General features: G+C 41.5%; 1 protein-coding gene across 4 annotated transcripts; it reads right to left on the bottom strand.

The window, feature by feature from the left end:
- Positions 1–1,453: 1,453 nt before the first annotated feature.
- LOC309540082 (CD209 antigen-like protein C) lies at positions 1,454–23,477 on the bottom strand. 4 transcript variants are annotated; one of them, XM_082236747.1, is made up of 9 exons: positions 23,367–23,477; positions 22,787–22,889; positions 21,094–21,189; positions 9,526–9,636; positions 8,389–8,487; positions 7,555–7,641; positions 4,803–4,954; positions 3,630–3,742; positions 1,454–1,825 (listed from the first exon to the last, which is right to left on the bottom strand). In XM_082236747.1, the coding sequence occupies exons 3-9, from the start codon at positions 21,173–21,175 to the stop codon at positions 1,675–1,677; spliced, it is 795 nt and encodes a 264-aa protein (XP_082092873.1). In that variant the 5' UTR covers positions 21,176–21,189; positions 22,787–22,889; positions 23,367–23,477; the 3' UTR covers positions 1,454–1,674. The 4 variants fall into 4 exon arrangements, with proteins under 4 accessions (XP_082092873.1, XP_082092872.1, XP_082092874.1 ...); XM_082236746.1 differs by having other exon boundaries at positions 22,790–22,889; XM_082236748.1 differs by having other exon boundaries at positions 21,094–21,184; positions 22,790–22,889.
- Between the last annotated feature and the right edge of the window lie 464 nt (positions 23,478–23,941).

Below are 23,941 nucleotides of genomic sequence, written 5' to 3'. Positions count from 1 at the left end.
TTTTGGGCTTTACAGTGGTTAGTGGTGCCTTTGCGTAATCCTCACTTTCTCTGCAGAACACAGATTTTCCCAGGAGGGCTAAATCCTGCTCCCGCTTGGTCCATGACTCTGGGAGGAAGAAAGGCCTTGCATTCTCCAGTGTCCATTGTATGCTGAATTAAGTTAAATATACCACATACAAATCACCACTCAAATGAGAAAAAACACACAGAAACAAAGCAGAGGGAGAACCAAGAAAGAAAAAGAGAGAATTAAACCAGGCTCCCTCTGGCCTGTGACTAAAAGGCAACATGACCTTGGGAGAAAGATTACAGGACCAGTTCATTCTTGCTTAAACCAGCTTAACCCAAAACAGCACCTGCTCTCAGCAGAATGGAAACTTACTTGTCAGCAAAATTTTCCAGGTTGCACCAGCTAGAGAAGGCACCAACTTCTAGCTTGTGTTAGACAGAGAAAATACCAGAACTTGAATCAATAGGTAAGAAATGTTCTGTACCTCAAAAATGCAAGCTATCACACAGTGAGCTTTGAGTGAAGCGTGTTATAGAAATTTAATAAGAAGAAAACAAATAAAATGGCTACTAGGATCTAGGGGTCTAAGGAGACCACAAGCTTAACATGAGTCAAGAGTGTGATGCAGCAGGGGGACGGGGAAGCTATAATTCAGTTCTGCCTTCTTCTCCTCTTGAAACTGCTGGAGACAAGGTGGCGAACCTTCCCACTCTCCCTCCTACTCTGAGAGGAGCCGAACAGACTGAGTGGACACTTCTGAGTCTTCCCGTTCAGTTCATTCCCCAACAGTAAAGATTAAAATATCAGTTCTCATTGGCTGGGTATACAGGACAGATTGAAGCAACCACAACCACTTAACTCAGTTGATGGCCACAGTGCATAGGAGCCAACTCCTAGAGGTAGAGTCCCCAATAAAATATTTTAGGGGGCCGCCTCCCTCAAGTTCATGGGCATTGCCATTCAAATGATGTGTGTGCACTGTCTTGTGATTGATTATGCAGGGGGGAGCTTACCTGTTCCACCCCCAAAAGTTTATTCAAGTTGGCACCCCTGCGGCCATGAATGCCATGTAAGGAGCAGCACATGCTGCCAGTACTGGGCCCACACTGGTTTGGGCCCAAGTCTTGCCCCCTGCCAAGTTCTGAAGAAATCAAGAGCAGTTCAATGTGTTTGTTGTGGAATGTTGGCTCCTTATCAGAGTAAGGGCGCTGGAATTACCCAGTGATAAAGCCAAAGTTGTATTTGTGATTAGTCTGCTAGAAGGGGACACCAAACGCTGGGTGGCCCCCGTTCTCATTGCCTGGCATGCATGGTTGTCCTTATGTGCCTTGTAAGGTAGCAACCATGGAGATCAGAAGGGGCAATGGGGCATCAAACACATAGAGTAAGGAAACAAATATTGGTATGCATTGCAAATAAATACATTAAACAGAAAACAGGCTATGACTGGATGCTTCCATTCTTTATTTTTGTAGCCATCTACATTTGAGTTTGCAGAATGATTTCTTTTCAAGGTGTTTTTGAGTGCTGATGCCAAAGAGTCATATAATCTAGATGGCAGAGTGTGGATTGTGCATTAAAACAGTGAGGTGGAGTGATCTCCTGGTTTTGTTTTTGTGTAGTGATCATGAGATCCAGTTTCGTTCATCTTAAAGTGTCTTCTTAGAGCCAAGCATCATCAGGCACCTTCTTACAAATGTACCCTATGCGTTGCTCACAGTGTAATGCGATCCAGCAATTCGATCCGCAATCAAGGCCTATTGCAGCACAGTGGTTTCTGTCTTCGTTTTTAGGCTCTTCTGGTTTCCAGTACCTGAAAAGAAAAGAGCAGCACTGATCAATCAAGATTGGATGTCTACTTCCTCATGTGCTCCCCATGCCTTCTACCATTAAAAAGATGTTCAGCTCTTTCTCTCTTAACATCCACCCACAATTGGGATGGATTTTTCTCCCCAGATTTTAGAATTCTAACCATGTAAGGAAAACAACAACAACAACTGTGAGTCAAGACTGCCTCTTTTCTTTTCACATGAAGTGATTTCTCATAGGAAACTACAAAAAGTGAGGGTGTCACCTTTGGAGGCTCTTTGGTACATACAAGAACTGTCAGTCAATTTAGTTTGGGCAGTATCCAATGCAATACTTCTGCTATTGCCAGGATTTCCATTTCTGCAAAGGAACTGGCCCTCTCTCCTTTCCATATGCACCCACATCCTCCTCAGAACTGCTCTGGACCGTTGTGAGTGTTGACAGATCCTTACTCTCAAGTAGCAGAGTTAGCACAGTAGTGATTGTTCTGAGCATATTAAAACCATGTTAGATTTGCATCCGCCTTCATCCACCTCATCTCACATCCATCACCCACCCCATGCATGAGGAGAGCAATGACACTATACAGAAACAAAAATAGCTATGTCTACAAATGAATTACAAAATTAATTCTATAACCACAAAGCCATAATAGGGTTGATTGAAACAATATATCTCTCACATATATATCTTATCTAAATCTTACATGCTGATTCTAAGTTTAATCAATTATCCATAGTTGACAAAGGTATCACCCTAGCCTCACTCTTATTGTCACTTGCATTCTCCAGTGTCCATTGTATCCTGAATCAAGTCCCACTACACAGCACTAAAATTTTGTGATAAACTTATTCTGTGATAACTTCCTCATTTTTAGCTCTCTGTAAATCTATTAAATTTATATTACTAGTAATAGCAGGTGTTTTTTACTCCCACGAGATGTTGGGTGATCAAGTCTAAGATCACATACAGTAGTGGCTCCCAATTGGTGGTCCACAGACCACCCACCCAGGGGTTTCATGGTGTCATTCACATAACTAAAACTGCCACAGAGATATCAAAATGTTCAAAGGTACAGTGGCCCATGGCGTGGCTTTTGAAAATGAAGGGATCTGCAGTACTTAGCTAACTGGGAACCGCTGGCATACAGGGTTTAATTTCCCAGCTAGAATTATACAACCCCACTGCCTGCTTGTAAAGTTTACTCAATACCTTTGTCAAAAAGGATTAGTGGTTGGTACTGGGTGCATCAATGAAGATGAATGTCATTGGATTTTGTTCCAGGAGACCTTGCAAAATTGAAAGCAGCCCTCTGTTAATGCAGCCTTGGTAATAAATGCCAGACCAGTTCTCTGTTCTACTACCAAACTGTGGATGAGTGAGATCTTACTCTGACCTTGTACATCCATCCACACAAGCTGAAAAGAGTTGTTAGATACTTAAAGGGAACCATGAAGGGTCTTAAACTGCCAGCTGGCAGTGTTGCTCAGCTTTAGGTTCCTGCAAGTCCTTTTGAAGCTGAACTAAGGAGCACAAACCATTTAAAAGCATGCCTTCAGCCTCTTCCGAATCACCACATTCATTAGGTTAGAGAAGCAGGAAGAGTAGCCTTCCTGCCTCTCCAACCTAGTGAGAAGCAGCAGCCGCTCATCTGGGCAATGATGTGGAGAAGTACATATGTAGATCTTTGGTAGTAGAGAACATTGAATAGCAAAATATGTTTGGAAAGTGAAAGAATGAAATATGTAAATAGAATCTGCAACTTTTTGGAATGCATGCCATTAACATATGTTTCTGCAGAAACTTACGTGATTGACGCCTCTATTCCTGCCAGCCACCACCATTTCCTTGTTGCCTGGTCTTTATAGACTCCAAACCAAAACAACTTCTTACGCTTTTGTACTTGATCGTTTATAAAATACTAGGGTAGGGGTGTTGAGAAAGAACAAATAAAATCTTTTAAGACAATGTCCCTTTCTCTGGGAGACTATAGCCCTTTACAGAAATTCAACAGGCATAAAACAAACACATTTTAAAAGGAGAAGGTATCACATTTGAAGACCCAATCCAAATTTTGGGGGGAAAGTGATCAAAACTATACATTGTATTCCCATCTCCAATAATAATTTCATATACTGGATGTGGTATTGTCCCCCTTATCAAAATTATGGTGCTGATGGTGATGATGATGATGAATGACGAAGATGATGGTGATGGAATCAAGGAAGCATCCCAAAGAGGAAATATTGTAGTGAAGGGGAACTTCACCTGCCCTCACCGAGACTGACTACATATGTCTTCCAGTCATGACACAGAGTTATAATTTCCAGATACTGTAAATGACTGTGCCAGAGAACAGTTGGTCTTGGAACCACCTAGCAGGACAGTGGCCTGTGTGTCAAATACTCCAATTTCTGCATCCATGTTTGATGGTTGGTTCCAGAGACACTGGAATCAGTCCGGTTGTGGTATGCTTGATGGCATGATGATGGGATCTTACCCATGTCTGTGCCTTGCAGCACCCCAGTAGCCCCTCTGCCAGGGCTAAGGGCTGGGAGATGGATATACCTTGCAAGCTCCTCTAGAGTCATCTCCATGATACTCTCCTGCCAGAAGGTTAGTGTGGTGAGGGAAATGTTTGTTTAAGCACTCAATACATCTCAAAGAGCAGAGGAAGAATTTACAGAGAATCCAAGAGATAGATGCCTCTGAAGTATCTACTCCTCCTCTTTCTCCTCCTTGAAGATCTCCTTCCTGACTGCCTGCTTCATTCTATTTAGAGCTCAGCAGCTCCAAGAAACCTTACTGAGTCCCAGATGGTAGCAGCTCTCCCTGCCCCTCCCACCCCTTGGCTTGACTGATGGTATTGCTGTCTTGGCTGCGTACAGGTACATGTAACCTTCCTAAATGGATAGTGATGATAGGAGCCCTTTGGCTCAAGAAGATCCCCTACCTTTCCTATACTTAGCTTTGATGCTCACCTGTTCTTCCCTTGTTTCCACAGACATGAGCTGGGCGCCTTGCCCCTCACATTTTTTTTTGGAATCTGCCCATGAGTCTTGGTCACGAGAAAGCAAATACATTGTCCTTTGATATACAAACCAACCCTCATTCAAATTTTCAGTAAGGTGCTCTTCGAGTCAAGCCAGATATGCAGGAAGATCAGAAAAAGAAAACAAGATAGGGAATTTAAGGGGAACCACCTTGTATGCCTGTGCAGATTTCAATTATTTTTATTAATTTCATTTCCGTCTTCACGTGATAATATTCATCTGGGAAGCTCAGAAATCTTAAAACAATAAAAACATTCACTCTTCAACCCATGTTGATGCTGCAGTAAATACCTGGGTGGGCATAGCTGGAACAGGGAGCGCAGTCAAGAACCTCACCTACTTGTTTCCACCTGGATACTTAGGGCAGCATCAGGGCAGACTTGAAGGTTGGGAAGGGGGAGTAGTTGTGGTTTATCAAAATTCTCTTTCTCTTTCCAGGCCCTCTGTTGAGTTGTGGAGGGGGGAGGGGAATCTAGGATGTAGGCTCCTGGCATTGGGCAACTGGGACAGATGAAGGATTCTGCTGCTTTACCACCCACTTTGCTCCCAAGCATTCTCCCTGCTGAGCTGACAGGATGGATCTAGTGGGCTTCCAAATCCAGTGGGCTTCCAATGGCTCTGGGGGATTTTCCAGCTGATCTGACAGGTGCTCCTGCTGAGTTTTGGCTGATCTCTGGAACAACCAAATAACAACAACAACAAAGTATATGCTGCCCATCTGACTGGGTTCCCCCCCAACCACTCTGGGCTACTTCCAAAAAATGAAAACACAATCAACTATTTAAAACGTCCCTGAACAGGGCTGCCTTCAGATGTCTTCTGAGAGTCAGATAGTAGTTTTTTCCCCTTGATATCTGGGGGGAGGGAGTGCCACAAGGTGGGCACAACTACCCAGAAGACCCCCTGCCTTGGCCTGGGCCGTGGACACAATTGGCCCTGAGTACCCTCTCCCACTTCATACAGCCTGTTTTGCCCCCTAGTATACTGCAGAGGAGAGGGCGAAAAAAGAAGTTGGGAGATGGCTTGAACGCATGGGGAGGAAAAATCTGGTTGAATGCATTCAACTACTGGTGAGGGTTCATCCTTGAACCTTCCAAGTGGCAGTGAAGGATACAAAGAAGCCTTGCTTTGCTTCCTCCATTGTGCTATCCAGCAGAGTTCTCCTTCCCAGGTAGTGTGGGGCCTGCTACAGTCTGGCCCAAAGGAGATGATCCAACTGAAAGCAGCTTTCTGTGACTTGCTTGCAAAGCATTTGTGGATAAAATTGCTTGCATCCCCTGGCATCTTGACCCACCCTGCTATTACAGCAGACAAATCTCAAAGAGCAGAGTCTGTTTCCATTGTGTTGGGCATGTTTCAGTCGGTAAGGTTTGTGAGGTTTGGTGGTTATAGGATTAACCTTTATGTGTCCTGCATCTGGGGAGGAGCTTCCTACATCCAGGAGCTGAGTTCTTTGCCTGTGAAGTTACTTTCACTTCTCACCGGAGAAGAGTCAGAGATAAATGCTATGGCTCCAGTGGGATTGTTTGTTTTATCTGTTTGTGTAAATGAAGCTGTTTAGATTAGGCACAAACAGCGTTTGGACTCTCTCTTCACTCACACATCAAGCACACGCTGCTGCTCTGCTGCCGGCCGGGATTTCTGGCACAGGGAAATGTGCCGGACCCGGGCAGTTATCCAACAAGGTTCAAGAATGTGGACAAGGTCCTTGGATCCGTCAGGACAACCACTTGTACACTGGACCCTGCCCCTTGTGGCTGATACAAACTAGCAGGGAGGGGACAGCTGGCTGGACTAGAAAGGTGATTAATGCCTCTTTACAAAAGGAGCTGCTCCCAGCCTGCTTGAAGGCAGGCCTGAAGAAATATTCGCTGTGCTCAGAAAATCTAAGTAACTGCCTGCTGGTTGCTAATTTCCCCTTCCTGGGCAAGGTTCTTGAGCGGGTGGTTGTGGACCAGATCCAGAGGCTCTTGGAGAAAACTACTTTTCTAGATCCATGTCAATCAGGATTTAGACCTGGTTTTGGAACAATGTCTTTAAAAGCAATCAAATTTCCAAAGGTCAAAGAGAAAGAGGGGAAATGGCGTTATACCACTCTCACAAAATGTGTGTTTTGGTGCTGAACATCTTTAGCTTGCTTTTTATGTACAAGTGATGTGATATGCATTCATTCCCATTCTTTGCTCTTGCATCTAAAGCTTTATAGACAATTTTATAATCCCTTTACACTTCCTGATGATGGGCTTGTGAAACAGGAGAGAGATTTTACTGTTGCACCAACCACCCCACTGCCCAGCAGTCTCTCTGACCAAGTTGGCGGAAGTTGCCTTTGAAGTGCTGCTCATGAATCTCTCTCTTTCAGTTGACCTCTTTTGATTGTCTCTGCAGAGGCGGGGCTCTCATGAGTGAACATAATAAAGGACAGGTCTTTCAGCTGACCTGTTTTGATTGTCTCTGTTATAGCAAAGAATGGCAAAGTCTTTTCTTTCCTAACCACAGAGGCTAAATCAATTCAAAAGTTCAGGAGAGCTGAACTGAATATCTCTGATGTTTCCCTAGGGTGGCTGGATGCAAAGGAGGGCAGCACTCTGCTCTGGCTCTAAGAGGGGCTTTCAGCTGGGGCAGACTCGGGGCAGGTTCTCACTGTGCTACAATTCTTCAGCATCACAGGGTAGCTTACCAATTACTTTTTGCAGTTCATCATTTTTCTTGGCAAGATACCGCATTTCCTCTGATTTGTTTTGAGCTACAGCGAGTATTCCGAAGTCTAAAAGATTTGAAATAGTTCAAGGCAAAAGATTATAACAATGTGTAAATACTAAGAAACCATTTTCAAACATTTTCAAACACTCTAGCCTGAAACAAGAAGCAGAGCTCCAGGATGGGGTTCTTATGAATATGAGGACAGACTTGATTCTCTGTGGCTGAGATCACCAATGAAAAGCCTCAGAAGAATCTTGCAGCCGGATTAGACCAAAGACCCATGCAACCCACTATCCTATTCTCATATTGAAAGTGGCTCATGAAGTATCTCTAATGTTCCCCTCCTTTGTCCTCCTTTTCTGCTGCGAATCACAGGGCACAAAACAATTCCCCACTGAGTCACACAGTAAAGCCAAATAACCAAGATTACTTTGCAGTTTTCTGTTATGCTTTGTGCGATCTAAGAAAATAGAGGCGCCAAAACTCTTTTCCTGATGAATATTGTGTCGCATTCCACATAATTCTAAGGAGGACATTATGTCAGTGCAGGAATTTCTCCTTGCGCAATGCAATCTTCCGCCCCTTTCCCTCAAATCTGTTCCCCACCTTGCAGAGCAGCTTTGGTGATGGCATGCAGGGAGAAGTGGGGGCAAAGTTCCCTTGGGCTAGTGCTAAAATCTTGCAGCAGCACAAACACTGTGAATTACAGTTTGATGGGGAAGGACAGCATTTCTAGTGGGGGGGTGTGAGAATCACAACCATCTGATTTTCTTCCTGCTGAGCAATGAAACTGTGATAAAAAAATGCTTACCATCCTTGTCTTCATGGATTGAATCAAGCCCAACAACAAAGGTCCGAATCATATCCATTGCCATTTGAAACTCAGTTCTTATTTTCACTTCCTTTTGATCTAAGGATAAAGTAGGTAGAAAAGAAATGATTAAAACGTCTGACTACCTGGGGGAGGGGATACTTGGTTTCAAACTACTTTTAATATTGAATTTAGATTGATGACTTGTAACGCAGATAAGAAATCAAATCAACAAAACCATGAATATGACCTCTATTAATATTTCCTGCTGTCAGCTCTTGGTAGGACTTCAGACCAATTTGGCCTGTTACTTCTGTCATTAGATGGTTTGGCCTTCCTTTGAGAGCTTTAGCTTTTTGGTTGTCTAGATAGACCTGTCCTCTTTGTCCTACAGTCTTGCATTTGCCAGGCTGCCTCATGCTCTGCCACATGCTTAAAATATGCAAATTCTTGGATCATTTGTCCCCCCCCCAGCTTTGCTTACTTTCAAGTGCCCTTTAAAAATGAATTAGGTGTTCAAATAGGTCAAGGGCTCATCTATCTAGTGCTATTTTTCTACAAAAAGAGGTGCTGGAACTCAGCATGAATGCCTCCCTTCTTCTCTTAAAATGGCAATGGCGCCCACCTGAGAGGGGCCAGAACAGCGTCCTGATCAATTTCAGCTGAAAAAAGCCCCGCATATATCTAGATATTTAGGTAGGCTCTGGACCCACCCACTTTGGCCATGGCCTTATCCTCTGCAGCCTGTTTTCCCCAAGCACTTTTCTTCAAGGGACTGGAGCCCTAGCAGAGAGCAGGCTGGCGAGGATCAGGAATGGGGGGTCTTCCAAAGCAAATGAGGATTAGTTGGGAAAGGAGCAGAGAATGGCAACTGGGAAAGGGAATTGCCCAGGGTGTCCCAGGGAGTTGTGTTAGCCTGTGCTTCTGTTCCAAATGCTGGAACTCACTTATTCAGGGAGAACAAAACAGTGCCATTGCTTTCAGTGGGTGACAGCTGTAACTCCCTCCCTGATATCAAAGAGAGCGGGTAAATGGGGTAAATGGAAACTGGATCCTACCATCTCTTTTTGGAAATGCTATTGGCATTCAAGCAAAGCCCAGGACAGTAGTAGCAAAGTACGCCAATTATGTACTTACATAGCAGGAAAAGCAGCAGTGTCAACGCAGTAAAGAGGAGCATCATAAATACGATAATGTATTCACCCGTGGGAGATTTTATGAAGGTTACAAACTTCTGAAAACCAGATGCTTGAAGAAAGACAATTCTGCTTTAGCCATCAGTAGCCAACATATCATTGCCACCCCAGAAAAAAGGATTTTCATACACTGTGGTAGCCATTAAAAAGAAACATTCAGTGGTTCAGGGGGTGGGTCCTTGGGAAGCTAAGGAGATGGAGAAAGCAAGGCGAGATGCCTTGCTGCTTGAGGAAACTTTTCCATCTTTTTTGTTTTTTAAAAAGTTTTAATCTATACTTTTCAAGTTTATAGATTTCATTAGTTTTACAATCATTTTAACATTTCAAAGTTTGACTTCCTTTCTCCTCTTTCTGTGGTTCCTTAAATTTATTTTTTAATATCGAGACTTCCGGTTCGGCGCCAGCGCTAATGGCTGCTCTCTCTCCGAGCTCCGGAGAGAGGACGGCTCTGCGAGATCGGGTCTGACCTGCTTCGGCAAGCGGGGGACCCCTAAAATCACAGGAACGGATCCTGTGAACAAGGAGATTCGGTGGGCACCCGAAGCGCCCCCTCTTTACCGCAGAAAGAGCCTTTTTAAAGGCTCCGGAACGACAACGGGGGAGCGCGGTGCTGAGAATCGCAACCCAGCCCGCAGAGTGAAGCCGCGTCGCCATTAGTGGAGAGCGCCGATTCCCTTCCTGAATAATCTGGACAAAAAAGACCCGTGAGTAAGACTGAACCTCTACTTGAACTAAAACTGCCTGAAATTAGGCTGAAAACGGGAAAGGCAAAAATTAAGGAAGTCTGCCTTCCCCCGACTGCATGATAACCAAAGCAACGGAAGTTACTAAGCTGCATCCGTAAGGGAAAATCGCTTTTAAATGCTTGAACCCGACATTTGGACTTTGACTATCCCCTCCAGCTTGCAGGGCAGAGGGGAGGAAAAAGTGACTTTATAAGCTGCATGACTAATTTAAAAGAAAAGGAAACTTTCTGCAGCCTCCAACCTGGTACGAACTGCTCATAAAACAAAGGAACACTGAACTGACTTCAGATTCCTGTGAAAGTAACAAAGTGGAAGCTTTATTGTTTATTTGTTACAAAGTTTTGGGACTTTGTGGATACACTATATCAGGGAAGGCTGGGACTCTATTTACTGGGAAAGTGTTGCATTATACTTATAGAAGCCTCCTGATAAATTTGCTTTTTAACACTCTTTATTTCGGTTTGTGGACATTTTGATTTGCTCCCTCTAGAGGGTAAATTAAAAGTTGCTACGCTTTGGGACAGTGGAATTTTCCTAGGAGAAGGCTCTTGTGGGAAACGACCTTGGGATATGAGTGGCCCAGCAGACGAGATAAGCACGAGAGCCAAGACAAGGCAACAACAGCTGCAGCAACACAAGAAAAGAGGCTCGATCTCAGGAATAACTTCTACAGTGACAACAGGACAAGAAAGAGGTACAGCAGTCTCCATGGATGCAGTATCGCAAGCCCTTCTTAAGATAAATCAATCCCTGGAGAATTTAACAAAGCAAACGGCAGAGAACACTAAGAAATTGACAGAGAACTCACAGAAATTGACAGATTTGACAGCAAGACTTGATTTGAATACAGAATCTATAAATAAGCTTACACAAGAGAACTCTGCCACACGTCAAATTGCGGAGGAAGCCAGAACTGTTGCCGGAGAGACACAGGAAAAATTAGAACCGATTGCCAGGAAGGTCTATGACCACGAAGCAACTCTGGCATTGTGGGAACTACAAAGAAAAGAAAGGAATTTGAAATTACGATTAATTCCAGAGGATGAAGGAGACAATCTTACAGACTTTTTAACGAAGGAGTTTGCTGATGCTTGGGAAGACTTAGAGGAAGACGAAATTAAAATTACAACGGCATTCAGACTGGGCAGAAGACAGAATAGAAAGGTACCGAGAGACTGCTTGATCACTTTGAGATCAAAGGAGGAAAGAGACAAAATATTAAGACTGCATTTTGAAAAGGCCTTACAAATTGGGAATTCACCGATACAGATCTTTAAAGATATCCCGAAACACATTCTGGACTTGAGAGCTTTTTATAAGGACTTGGTTTACCTGCTCAAGAAGAACAACATTCGTTTTAGGTGGGAATTTCCACAGGGACTGTCCTTTGACTATAGGGGGAAGAAGGTGAAAATAAAGACGATACAGGACAAAGACAGCTTCCTGCATAAAAATCAAGAAGATCTACAGAAAGGAACGGTAGACCCAATTGCTGAGCAAAGGAACGTAATAGACATCTTGAATCTCTCATTTGGACAGAACCTTCCACTTCCAACAGACGAGGAACAACAATTGGGAGCAGTTGGAGGAATACCAGGAAAATAACAAGATGGCCCTGCAATTCCTTAGCTGGAATTGTAATGGGATGAACATGCCTTTGAAGAGACGACAAGTATTCCACATTTTGTACAGAGAACAACTGGACGTGATTTGTTTACAGGAAACCCACATAACCAGAGCCCACAGGAGACTGCTTATGAATAAAAAATTGGGACAAGAATTTATCTCGTCGGACAAAGTGAAAAAAAGAGGAGTTGTGATTTATGTAAAAGAGAAGTGGGCCCCAAAAATGATTTTTAAAGATGAAGAAGGAAGATATCTAGCGGTGGAGATTCAAGCACAAGGAGAAAAATTTTTGATAATTGGGATTTATGCACCAAATGAAGGTAAAGCAGAATTCTTCAAAAAACTTCATGAAACCCTGATGGACTATTTGGAATATAACATGATAATCATGGGAGATATGAATGGTGTAGTTTCTACAAACATGGACAAGACACAAAGACTGATACTCACTAAAGAAGGGAGACTCCCGAAGACTTTTTTTGAAATGGCTGAAAATATGGACTTAATAGACATTTGGAGAACAAGGAACCCTCTTGAAAGAGAGGGAACCTTTTTCTCCCAAGCAAAGATGACCTGGACCAGAATCGATCAAATCTGGATTACTAGTGGAATGGCTCCGAAGATTAAGAAGGTAGAAATCTGCCCAAAAACCTGCTCCGACCATAACGCCGTGAAGATGGAAATGAAACTCACAACAACTGGTCAGTTTAGATGGAGAATGAATGACACCCTGTTTCGAGATAGAGAGTTCCACCTGAAGGCCCAAAAAACCTTAAAGGACTATTTTGAAATTAATCTAAGGGGCGACGTGGAAAGAAGAGTGATCTGGGACGCAAGTAAAGCTGTGATGCGAGGGTTTTTGATTCAACAAAACTCCATAAAGAAGAGAAAGCAGAGGGAGAAAAGAGAAAAAATTTTGGAAAAGATAAAAGAAGGAGAGAAAAAATTAAGGTCAAAACCAAAGTCCCAGGAGATTTTGAGGGAGATTAAATTGTACCAAACACAATATATGGAATTGATGAACCAAGAGATAGAGTGGAAAATAAAGCAAATGAGACAAAAGACATTTGAGTCGGCAGACAAATGTGGCAAACTCTTGGCATGGCAACTCAAGAAAAGACAGAAATTAAACACAGTCTCAAGTTTGGAAGTGGATGGAAGGACCATATCTAAACCAAATGAGATAAGAAACTGTTTTGTGAGTTATTTCAAAAAACTTTATTCCCAAGGATTACAAAATGAAGAAGATATAGATAAATTCCTTAATAAACATGGATTACAAAAAATCTCTCCTCAAAGTAAGGTGGATTTAAACCAGAGAATAACAGAACAAGAGATAGAGGGTGCCATTCAGGACATGCAATTGGGCAAATCTCCAGGGCCAGATGGACTGACTGCCAGATATTACAAATCGTTAAAGGAATGGTTAATACAACCGTTAAAGGATGTCTGTAATGAGATCCTAGAGGGAAAAAAGGCACCTGAATCGTGGAAAGAAGCATACATTTCACTCATACCAAAGACAGAGATTGAAAAGACTCAATTGAAGAACTACCGCCCAATCTCGTTACTCAATGTGGATTACAAAATTTTTGCAGACATTTTAGCAAAAAGATTTAAGAGAGTATTGATGGAAAAGATTCATAGAGACCAAGCAGGCTTTCTCCCAAAGAGACACCTCTCAGACAATGTTAGGAATATAATAGATATTTTGGAAAAGTTAGAGGTGAACATAAATACTAAGGCAGTTTTGATATTTGTGGATGCGGAGAAAGCTTTTGACAACATTTCTTGGAGTTTTATGAAAAAGAACCTTCATGGGATGGGGGTAGGACAAGGTTTTGAGAATGGTATGGGTGCAATATATTCCGAACAAAAAGCTAAGTTGATTGTAAACAATGTAATAACTGAGGAACTTAAGATAGAAAAAGGAACACGACAGGGGTGCCCAATTTCCCCATTGCTCTTTATTTCGGTCCTGGAGGTGTTGCTGAACATGATTAGAGAGGACCAGCAAGTTAAAGGTGTACAGGTCGGAGCAAAACATTACAAGTTAAGGGCTTTCGCAGATGATTTAGTTCTGACCCTACAAGAGCCATACACTAGCACAAAAAAGGTGTTGGAGATAATTCAACAATTTGGCCAGGTAGCTGGATTTAAATTGAATAAACAAAAAACTAAAGTCTTAGGGAAAAACCTGACAGATATGGAGAAGAATAAGTTTCAAGAAGAGACGGGTTTGATGGTGGTTAAGAAGGTGAAATACCTAGGGGTTAATTTAACATCTAAAAATTTGAATTTATATAAGGACAATTATGAAAAATGTTGGTTAGAAATTAAAAAAGACTTAGAAATATGGTCAAATTTGAGATTATCAATGTTAGGCCGAATTGCAGTAATTAAGATGAATGTATTGCCTAGAATGTTATTTTTGTTTCAAACTTTGCAGATTATTGACAAGATGGACTGTTTCAAGAGGTGGCAGAAAGATATTGCGAAATTTGTCTGGCAGGGCAAAAAGCCCAGAATAAAATATAAAATATTAACAGAAGCAAGAGAAAGAGGGGGATTTGCCCTGCCGGACTTAAAATTGTACTATGAGGCAGCAGCATTCTGCTGGCTGAAAGAGTGGATGCTCCTCGAGAATACAGATATCTTGGACTTAGAAGGTTTCAATAATGCATTCGGTTGGCATGCATATTTATGGTATGACAAAATCAAAGTGCATAGTGCCTTTAAAAATCACATTGTAAGGAAAGCGTTGTTCAATGTTTGGATGAGATATAAAGATCTGCTGGAAAACAAAACCCCTAGATGGTTGTCACCCTTAGAGGCGAAGGCCCATAAGAAAGTTAATATGGAGGTCGGATGGCCAAAGTATTGTGAGATTTTAGAACAGGATGGAGAGAAACTGAAATTAAAGAGCCATGAGAAACTAAAACCCAAAGTACAAGATTGGCTCCACTATTATCAAATAACGGAGGTTTTTAAACAAGACAGGAAAATTGGCTTCCAGGTGGAAAAATCAAAACTCGAGACAGAACTGCTAGAACCCAATACTAAGAATTTGTCAAGAATGTATAACTTGCTGTTGAAATGGAACACACAAGATGAAATAGTTAAATCAGCTATGATTAAGTGGGCACAGGACATTGGTCATAATATTATGTCTGCTGACTGGGAAAGGTTGTGGAACACCGGAATTAAATTTACGGCATGTAGTGCCTTAAAGGAAAATGTGATGAAAATGGTATACAGGTGGTACATGACCCCAGTTAAGCTAGCAAAAATTTACCATTTGCCTGACAATAAATGCTGGAAATGTAAGGAAACTGAAGGTACTTTTTATCATCTTTGGTGGACATGCCCGAAGATTAAGGTCTTCTGGGAGATGATATATAATGAAATGAAAAAGGTATTTAAATATACCTTTCTTAAGAAACCAGAGGCCTTTCTCTTGGGCATTGTCGGCCAATTGGTGCAAAAAAAGGATAGAACTTTCTTTATGTACGCAACTACAGCAGCAAGAATACTGATCGCAAAGTATTGGAAGACACAAGATCTACCCACCGTGGAAGAATGGCAGATGAAAGTGATTGACTATATGACATTGGCGGAAATGACGAGCAGAATTCGAGACCAGGGAAAGGAGACTGCGGAAGAAGATTGGAAGAAATTCAAGATTTATCTTAAGGACTACTATAAACTTGATGAAGTTTAGAATGTCGAGATTCTATAGAGAGAAAGGGTTGCAGTAATATAAGATTAGAATAAGAAAGGACTATGACGAATTAGAGTTGGAAAAAACATTTATAAGTTGCTATAAAATTTGGACATGAGGATGCAGAAAGGGGAGGTATGGGGAAGTCCGAGGAAAGAAGTTTATGAAATGACATTATGAAATTATATTTGTTTGTTTGTTTGTTTTCTTTTTTGTGTTTGTCTGTTATAAAAACTTTTGTAAAACTAATAAAAAATATTATATAAAAAAAAAAAATTAAATTTATTTTTTAATATCTTCTGCATATCCCAATTTATTTAACTTGCTCATTGAATTATCTACTTTAAATACCTGTATATATTCTTATGAAACTGCACATTATTATCATAATCCTAATGTTTTTATCTGTTTTCAACTTATCTGTAAATATTCAATAAACCATTTCCATTCCTTTATAAAAAGTTTCTTATCTCGATTTCTTATTCTTCCCGTAACTTTTGCCATTTATGCATATTGTTAGTATTATAATATCTCATTCTCACATTGCACAATAAATAAAACCTTTGGTGTTACTATTCCAACCACAGTTGCTTCTTCTGCATTCTGCTGTAAAGGACTGAATTTACTATCTGCAAATGGGCATTTAATGCTCACACATATTCCATAAGTTTTTATAGCCATTTCTCCTTTGCTGAAACTTCTGCTTCTTTCCACTTTGGGGCAAGTAGCATTCTTCCTGCTGTAGTAGCATACATAAATGAATTTCTATACAATTTGGGTAGTTCTGTCCTTATAATTCCCAAAAGAAAAGCTTCAAAAGGTGAAAGATTTATATGATCTGAGGTGAAACATTGGCACCCGACCCTACCTGACTCACCATTTCCCCCTTCACTTCTTACCCCCTTTTCTCCCTAATACAACACTAATGTCTCAACAAATGAAACTGATCTGAAGAAAGTGTAACTTGAAAAATAAGAGACATTACACATACTTTTGTTAACCAAGAAATCATTAATAAAAATATATATCAGAAAGAAAGAAAGAAAGAAAGAAAGAAAGAAAGAAAGAAAGAAAGAAAGAAAGAAAGAAAGAAAGTTAAGTTTCTGGGTTCCTTTTCAATTAATTGTAGATCATTTCCCAGTAAGCTTTAACCTTACTACAAGACCACCACATATGATAATAAGAACCTTCTTTCTCGTTACATTGCCAACACTTGTTTGATTTAGATTTATACATTTTTACCAGTTTACTCACTGTTAGATACCAACAAGATATCATTTTCATATAATTTTCTCTTAAACCATAGCATGCTGTGAATTTTATATCCATACTCCACAATCATTCCCATGCTTCCATGTCTATATTATGACTGATATCAGTTGCCCAGTGTATCACTGAGGATTTTACTTGCTCATCCTTTTTACTTGCTCATCCAATCTGCTATCTCCGAGGATGTGGACAGGCTGCTTGGATGAGTGAAACCAGCCACCTGTCTCCTTGATCCTTGCCCATCCTGGCTCATAAAAGTGAGCCGGGAAGGGCTGGGCAATGGGCTCCGTGGGGTGGTGAATGCTTCTCTCTGTGAGGTAGCCTTCTCAGACCCACTGAAAGAGGCAGTTATTAAACCACTTCTTTAAAAAAAAGTCTTTAGACTCCTCTACTTGCATCCCATACCACTTTCAAATTGTCTCCTAATTCAGATTGATCTCAAAACAATCTCTTAATATTCCCCCCTTTTCTAATATCTCTTGATTAATAAATTCTCATTTAGTCTGAATCAGCAATTTTGCTCTGTTCTTAATTCCATAATAATAGAGTTGTGATCTGATAATGTCCTGGGTAAAATTTTTACCTTCTTTACCTTAGTGTACAAATTTCTAGAAGTCCATACAGAGTTTGTTCAACTCGCTGAATTATTCTCAGACAAGTAAAATGTAAATTGTCTGTCCAGTGGGTGTTTCTCGCTCCACATATCAATTAGACTTACATTTTCTGTCATCTGAAAAAGGCCTTAGGTAGCTTCCCTTCTTTTGTATCGCTTCCTCTTATAGTGCTGTCCCATTCCACCGAAGCTACACCATTCATGTCTATCATCAAAATTATCTTTTCATTCGTATATTCGAATAAGATTTCCTCGTCTCTTTTAAAAGTCAGATTTGTTGTCATTTGGTGCATCTACATCTATTAATATTCTTTTTTTCTCTCTCCATGTGATGTAATCTGTATTATCAGTATTCTTCCTTACTCATCTTTAAAGAACTGTTTTGGATCTAATTCTGGTTTTTGTATACATTACTATGCCTCTTTTGTTTGTATAGTCAGAGGTCACAAAGTCCTTTCAATAAGCTTTTATTGATCAGAATTCTTCTGTGTTTCATCGCAATATCCATTTCCTGAGAGCAAATCACGTTCAAATTTATTTATTTTTACCACATGTTCAATCCCTACCCTTTTTGTTTTATTATTGAGTCCATTTACATTCCACATTAGGATTATCAATGCCATTTTGGGGGCAATGACAATAAAGATATTATTATTATTATTATTATTATTATTATTATTATTATTATTATTATTATTATTATTATTATTTTATCTCTCTTCTCCCCCTCTGTTGATTCTTCTTCATGTTGTGGCTCCAAACCAAATGCTCTTTCTCCTGCTAATTCTTTTCCACATTTTCTCCAGAATTTATCTGCTTCTGTGGGATCTCTACATCTCTACTTTCACCCTTTAAATATAAAGGAGACTCCATCAGGGTATTCCCAATGAAAAGCGATTTTGTTTTATTACGGTGTGTCCATCAGATATTTGTAATTTGCTCCTTTCCGAAGTAGTCCCATCAGGATTTCTTTCAAAATTATTATTCTCTGGTCATCATCCTGAGATTTTTCTGATAGTGCTTCTGTATTACTCTGTCTTTAAATCTCTTTGAATTTTTTAAAAAACCAATCACCCGACAGACTTTTTGCTTTAGCATATCTTGATTTTACGTGAAAAGATCTATCCACTGCCACTTTAACAGTTTCTCCACCCATTTCAATCAAATTCTCAAGTTCTTTCATTATTTTTTCACTTAATTCCACTGCCGTATCTTCTGGCAAATCTCAAACTAAGAATCAAATCTTTTAGATGTACTTCCATAACTGTGATCTCATCCAGAGTCTGCTCATAAAGCAATTTGATTGCTTCAGCATCCCCCCTCATTCTTTCTTGCTCCCCTTTGTTTCTCTTACCTCCCCTTCTACTTTCTTAAATGATTCCTCCAAGCTGGATGTTTTCACCTTTAAATCCTGTACGGTTTTCTCTATTGCTGAAGTTTTATGTGACAGTTCTGCAATTTCTGCTGATAAGTTTTGGACTGCCTGCGCATTAAAATCAGCCTTCTGTCCTAGTCTCTGTATACCCTCCCCCATCTCTTTTCTCATTTCTATTGAAATTCTAATGTCAAATTTGTGTCTCCTTCTACAATTAAACCTTTTCTCTGACTTGGTGTTGTGATGGGCCTGGAGCTGATTTCTTGCCGACTTTAGCCATAGCCATATCATAATGTCACTAGATGGTGATCTTTCCTTTATTATATACTTAAAAAGGAAATAAAAAAGACCCTGCAATTAGTTTTTGGGCTGCACTGTGTCACTATATCACTATATTTCCACCCTTTGTCACCAGTTAGTATCTAACCCCATCAGATCCCAATAAAAAATTATAAAAATGCTCAGAGTGAATAAAAATAAAAATTAATCCTTAGTTTATGTATTACCAAAAAAATAATAATTAAAAAATCAGCAATCCACAAAGTAATTCAGATGAAATTCAGTCTCACAATGTCCATCTCCTTTGGGTTATCAAAAAAAGGCAAAGAAAAATATATATATACAAAATATGTATTTTTAAAAGGGAAAAAGGAAAAAGAAAGGAAGACACAAAGTCCCACTTTCCTCTCTTCCATTCCACAACATTTAAAGATCTTTGTGATTTGACCCGCTTGCTGGAAGATATTTATAAAGTCACAAAAATTCTGCATCCAGAGATTTAGAGAAATCACAAGTTAATCAAAATTATTCGCCTGGAATGCTTGTAAAAATAATCACTTCGATCCTCACACCAATCAGGCTGCTCAGAGCAAGCAGTCTCTGTCATCCTCCAATAAATGTATTTGGCTGTTTTCTTTTTGTAAATGTGGAAATTTGTATAAGTGTGGCATAGGGCAGGGAGGAGGAGGCAGAGCAAAGAAGGTGATTTTCGCCCTCGCTCGTCCCAGCCCCCTCCGGCTGCCAGGATACCAGGCAGAGGCTGGGAGGAATGAAGGCAAAGATTGTCCTCACTTGTCCCAGGCCCCTCTCAACTCCTGGACTGCCGGGTGGAGTTTGGGAGGAGAGAAGGTGAAGATCCCCTCGCTTGTCCCAGCCTCCTCTTGACTCTTGGTCTTCTGGGCAGGGGCAGGGGTGGGGCACACAAAGGTTGCCCAGCGATGGTTGGGGATGTGAGCCCCTCAATATTGCAGCTTGTTTGGACCTCTGCCTCAACATGTTTACATGGCTGAAGCCCCTTGAACCTCCTATACCGGATGCCCCTGGACAAGATACTCCCTCTGTACACATAATTCTGTTAGGGTTCAGTTATGCCACTGTGCAGTTCTTGGAGTCACAAGACTCTGTTGACATTCCAGACTGTTGGAAGTCTCACGGGAGACGGGAGACGGATGCTGATGTTACTGGTTTCCTGTTTCTTTGACCTTTTCTTTTTTTTTCTGTCTCTCACGGAGAGCAGACACATATTCTTTTCTGTCTTGCATAGTTAGAAATAAAGTAGCAATGTAGCATATATTTCTGGCTGCTTCTGCTGCTGTCTGGGTACTCTGTGCAATGGAGTGCATGCCTGAAGTCTCATTCAAAGGCTTAGGTCGTTAATCACCGTTGGAGGAGAGCCTGGATGGGTTCCGAAGATACGTTGGAGGAGTAGCCATCACAGCTGGGTCATATGGGGCTCCGACAAATTCCACAAACAGAAGCTTTACTGGGCTGGCCATGGGCTCTGTTTTGATGCTGCTGAAGGGGCAGCAGGCTAACTGAGGAGGTGCAGTGCAGCTTGTGTGGTCTACCCATCTCTACCCACCCCAGCACCTGCTACCTGAGGCAACTGCCTCATTCTGCCTAATGCTAGAGCCATTCTGGACTGCACACAGTAAAGGAACACAACAGCCAGCAGCAAAGAGTGGGCTGAATGCTGGGGTTTCTATGGGGCTTAGTGGATCTCTGGCACCCAAGTGGCTGCGTAGGCTTCTCTCCACACTCTTCCCTGGCACAACATGTCTGGTTCCACTTTCTACCTGTCTCCCCATCAACTTTCCTTTCCCGTGCATTCCTCTACTTTAAGAGACACCTCATCCCATATGACTGTGCTGTATACAGACCTTCAGTTCCTGGTTGTTCTGCTCCTGCTGGAGCTGCAGCCTTTGCGGGCTTTGCGGGCTTTGCGGGCGCTGGCTTCCCCATCCTCTCAGTCTTGTCTGAAGCTAGAATGAGACAACAACAAATGGAGATTAAGACTATGAGCATGTTAGGTATAGAGCGGCGATGGTCAGTTGCGTCGGGACTGCTGATTCTCTTAGATCTGTCAGCAGCCTTCAACATGGTTGATCATGAACTTTTGAACCACCGCCTTGCCGACGTGGGGATTCAGGGCACAGTCCAACAATGGCTACATTACTTTATCTCAGGTTGGGTACAGAGGGTGGCGCTAGGGAGGGTGTTGTTGCCGTGGACGCAGTGGCTGGATGGCTGCGTGGGAGCTGGGTGAAGTTAAATCCTTTGAAGACAGAGGTCCTCTGGCTGGGTCGGGACGACATGGGGTTGGGGAGCCAACTCCCATCTTTTGCAGGGGCTCAGTTAGTGCTAGTGCCTTCTGTCAAGAGCTTGGATGTAACCTTCGATGCCTCCCTTTCCACGGAGGTGCAGGTTGTAGCCACAGCAAAGGTGGCATTTTTCCATCTCCGCAGTATTAAGCAGCTGGTCCCTTACCCTTCTTGGCCACAGTGATCCATGCAACGGTCACCTCCAGGCTTGATTATTGTAACTCGCTCTACGCGGTTAAGGCTGCCCTTGAAGCTGACCCAGAAAATCCAGCAGGTTCAGAATGGCATAGCAAGGCTCCTAACGGGATCCTTGCCATGGGATCACATTCGTTCAGTGCTTTACCAACTGCACTGGCTCCCGCTGGAGTACAGGGTCAGGTTTAAGGTGCTGGTTTTGACCTTTAAAGCCCTATGCAGCCTAGGACCGATGTACCTACGGGACCGCCTCACCTGGTATGCCATGCAGAAGACCTTAAGGTCCATAAATGACAACTTTTTGCAGGTCCCAGGTTGCAAGGTGGTTAGATTGGTCGCAACTAACGCCAGGGCCTTTTCAGTACTGGCCGCGACTTGGTGGAACACCCTGTCACAAGAGACTAGGGCCCTGCAGGACTTGACATCTTTCCGTAGGGCCTGCAAGACAGAGCTGTTCTGCCTGGCCTTTGGTTTGGACTCAGTCTCACCCTTATGTTTCCCTCCCCTTATGGTTTTGATCTATGGGTTACTATTAAAATGAGGCTGCATTTTCGATTGTATTTTAACCTGGATTTTAAATTTGTGTCCCCCCCACTTATGTTTTTATTGTAATTTTGCTGGTGTTAGCCGCCCTGAGCCAGGATCTGGCCGGGTAGGGCAGGGTATAAATAAAAAATTAGTAGCAGTAGTAGTAATAGTAGTAGTAGTATTAGACAATCCAACATAAAGATGTTGTTGAGTCCAATATAACTGAAACGTCTTCCATTTTCTTTTGCTGGATCAATCTCAGTTTTAAACCAAAAGAGATGTTCCATAAGGATTCCAAGGCATTTTTAAAAATTGTTTTACGTAATATAGCACATTCTCATTTTACATCCTATTCCTCTACCATAACTCCTGGACATCTAGTTTGCAGGACTCCAGTAAGATGTTCACCATTTAATAGATAGTGTGGGACCTATGAGGTCTTCAGATGTTCCTGGGTGCCAACTTCCTCCATCACAGGGCCACATCTTCCCCACCCTTAATGGAAGATATATTCATTTAATTATACAACTACCTCCTGGTCATCAGAAAAAATGGAGTACTAGATCCGGTCTCAGTTGGACGCATATAAATCCACTTGAATCTAACAAGACTTTGGAGAACATCTGTTGGTCCTGAAAAAGAAGCAGAGGGAAGCTGTGATCCAGGCTTTCCAGGTGTGCCATTTTGTGTGTTTTTTGCCAAGACGCAGCCTGACATCTGATGCTGTGGCTTCAAGAAAGAAGAGGACTGTTGTCTAATCCCGTTTCAAAGCCATCTGATCTAGCAGCCCTTGATATGCTAGTAAATGAGTTTTTTCAAGAACTGTATTTTTTGGATCATGATCTGGATCATAATCTGGATCTGGATTTACAACCTGGGACCATGAGTCAGAGCAGGGCACCTGTACGCAGCCCTAGAATATACCACCACTCAGTTTCATTGGATGACACTGGATTCTAGTATTCGAAAGAGAAAAACTATCTGAAGTTTTATAAAGCTGTTTATCATTTTCCTTCTTAGTGACCTTTTGGCTCTGGAATGAGACCCTGCAAATATCATAGCTTGTAAGGAAAGTGTTACACCCATCAGACTTATTTCTGTTTGGATACCTTGGTGTTGTCATGGAACAATCTTTTCTCTCCTTTACTTTCTTCTTAAGGTTGTTTCATCCTCCCACTGGCTAAGAACCACCTCCCTTGTGATGTCAGGCATTCCAGAACCCCTCCCCTTTAGGCTATAGCATTTCCTGATTGGCTGCCCATCATATCCAATCAGCATGCCACATAAAGCATAATCCCAGCAAAAATGTTTATTTCAGATCTTGTATACTACTTATTTTTCCCCAAAAGTTATTACTGTTTTATTTTTGAACCTTTAAAAACTTATCTAGAAGTACATCTAATGGCCTTTGTTTTATTCCATTTTTGGAAGCTGTGTCTTTTTCTAATGCCTCTAATTGACCTACTGTGTTTGGTGAGACACTCAAGCATTGCTGTATCCCAGTTTTTATTTTCTCATATGTTCAGGGATATTTCTTTTCTTTTAATAATATTTTTTATTACTTTGCAATTACAATCCAATAATAGCCTCATTCTAACAATACCAATTTATAATGCAATTATTAATACCTATTGTTCAAATACCTAATTATATAATTTAGATAAAATGGTCCCCGTGTGCTAGA

Source organism: Podarcis vaucheri, assembly GCF_965113315.1.
Source record: "Podarcis vaucheri genome assembly, chromosome: 9".
In the NCBI taxonomy this organism is placed as follows: domain Eukaryota; kingdom Metazoa; phylum Chordata; class Lepidosauria; order Squamata; family Lacertidae; genus Podarcis; species Podarcis vaucheri.
The sequence above is the reverse complement of the archived record's forward strand: the minus strand, read 5'-3'. Positions and strand labels throughout refer to the sequence as shown.

What these genes read in the sequence shown, in the direction of transcription:
- LOC309540082 (XM_082236747.1), bottom strand. Translation starts at nt 21,175, where the DNA reads ATGGGGAAGCCAGCGCCCGCAAAGCCCGCAAAGCCCGCAAAGGCTGCA. An exon ending in TGAACTGCAAAAAGTAATTG is followed by an intron (nt 4,955 to 7,554) that starts GTAAGCTACCCT and finishes CTTGACTCGAAG; the next exon opens with AGCACCTTACTGAAAATTTG. An exon ending in GGAATAGAGGCGTCAATCAC is followed by an intron (nt 1,826 to 3,629) that starts GTAAGTTTCTGC and finishes TTTTCTTTTCAG; the next exon opens with GTACTGGAAACCAGAAGAGC.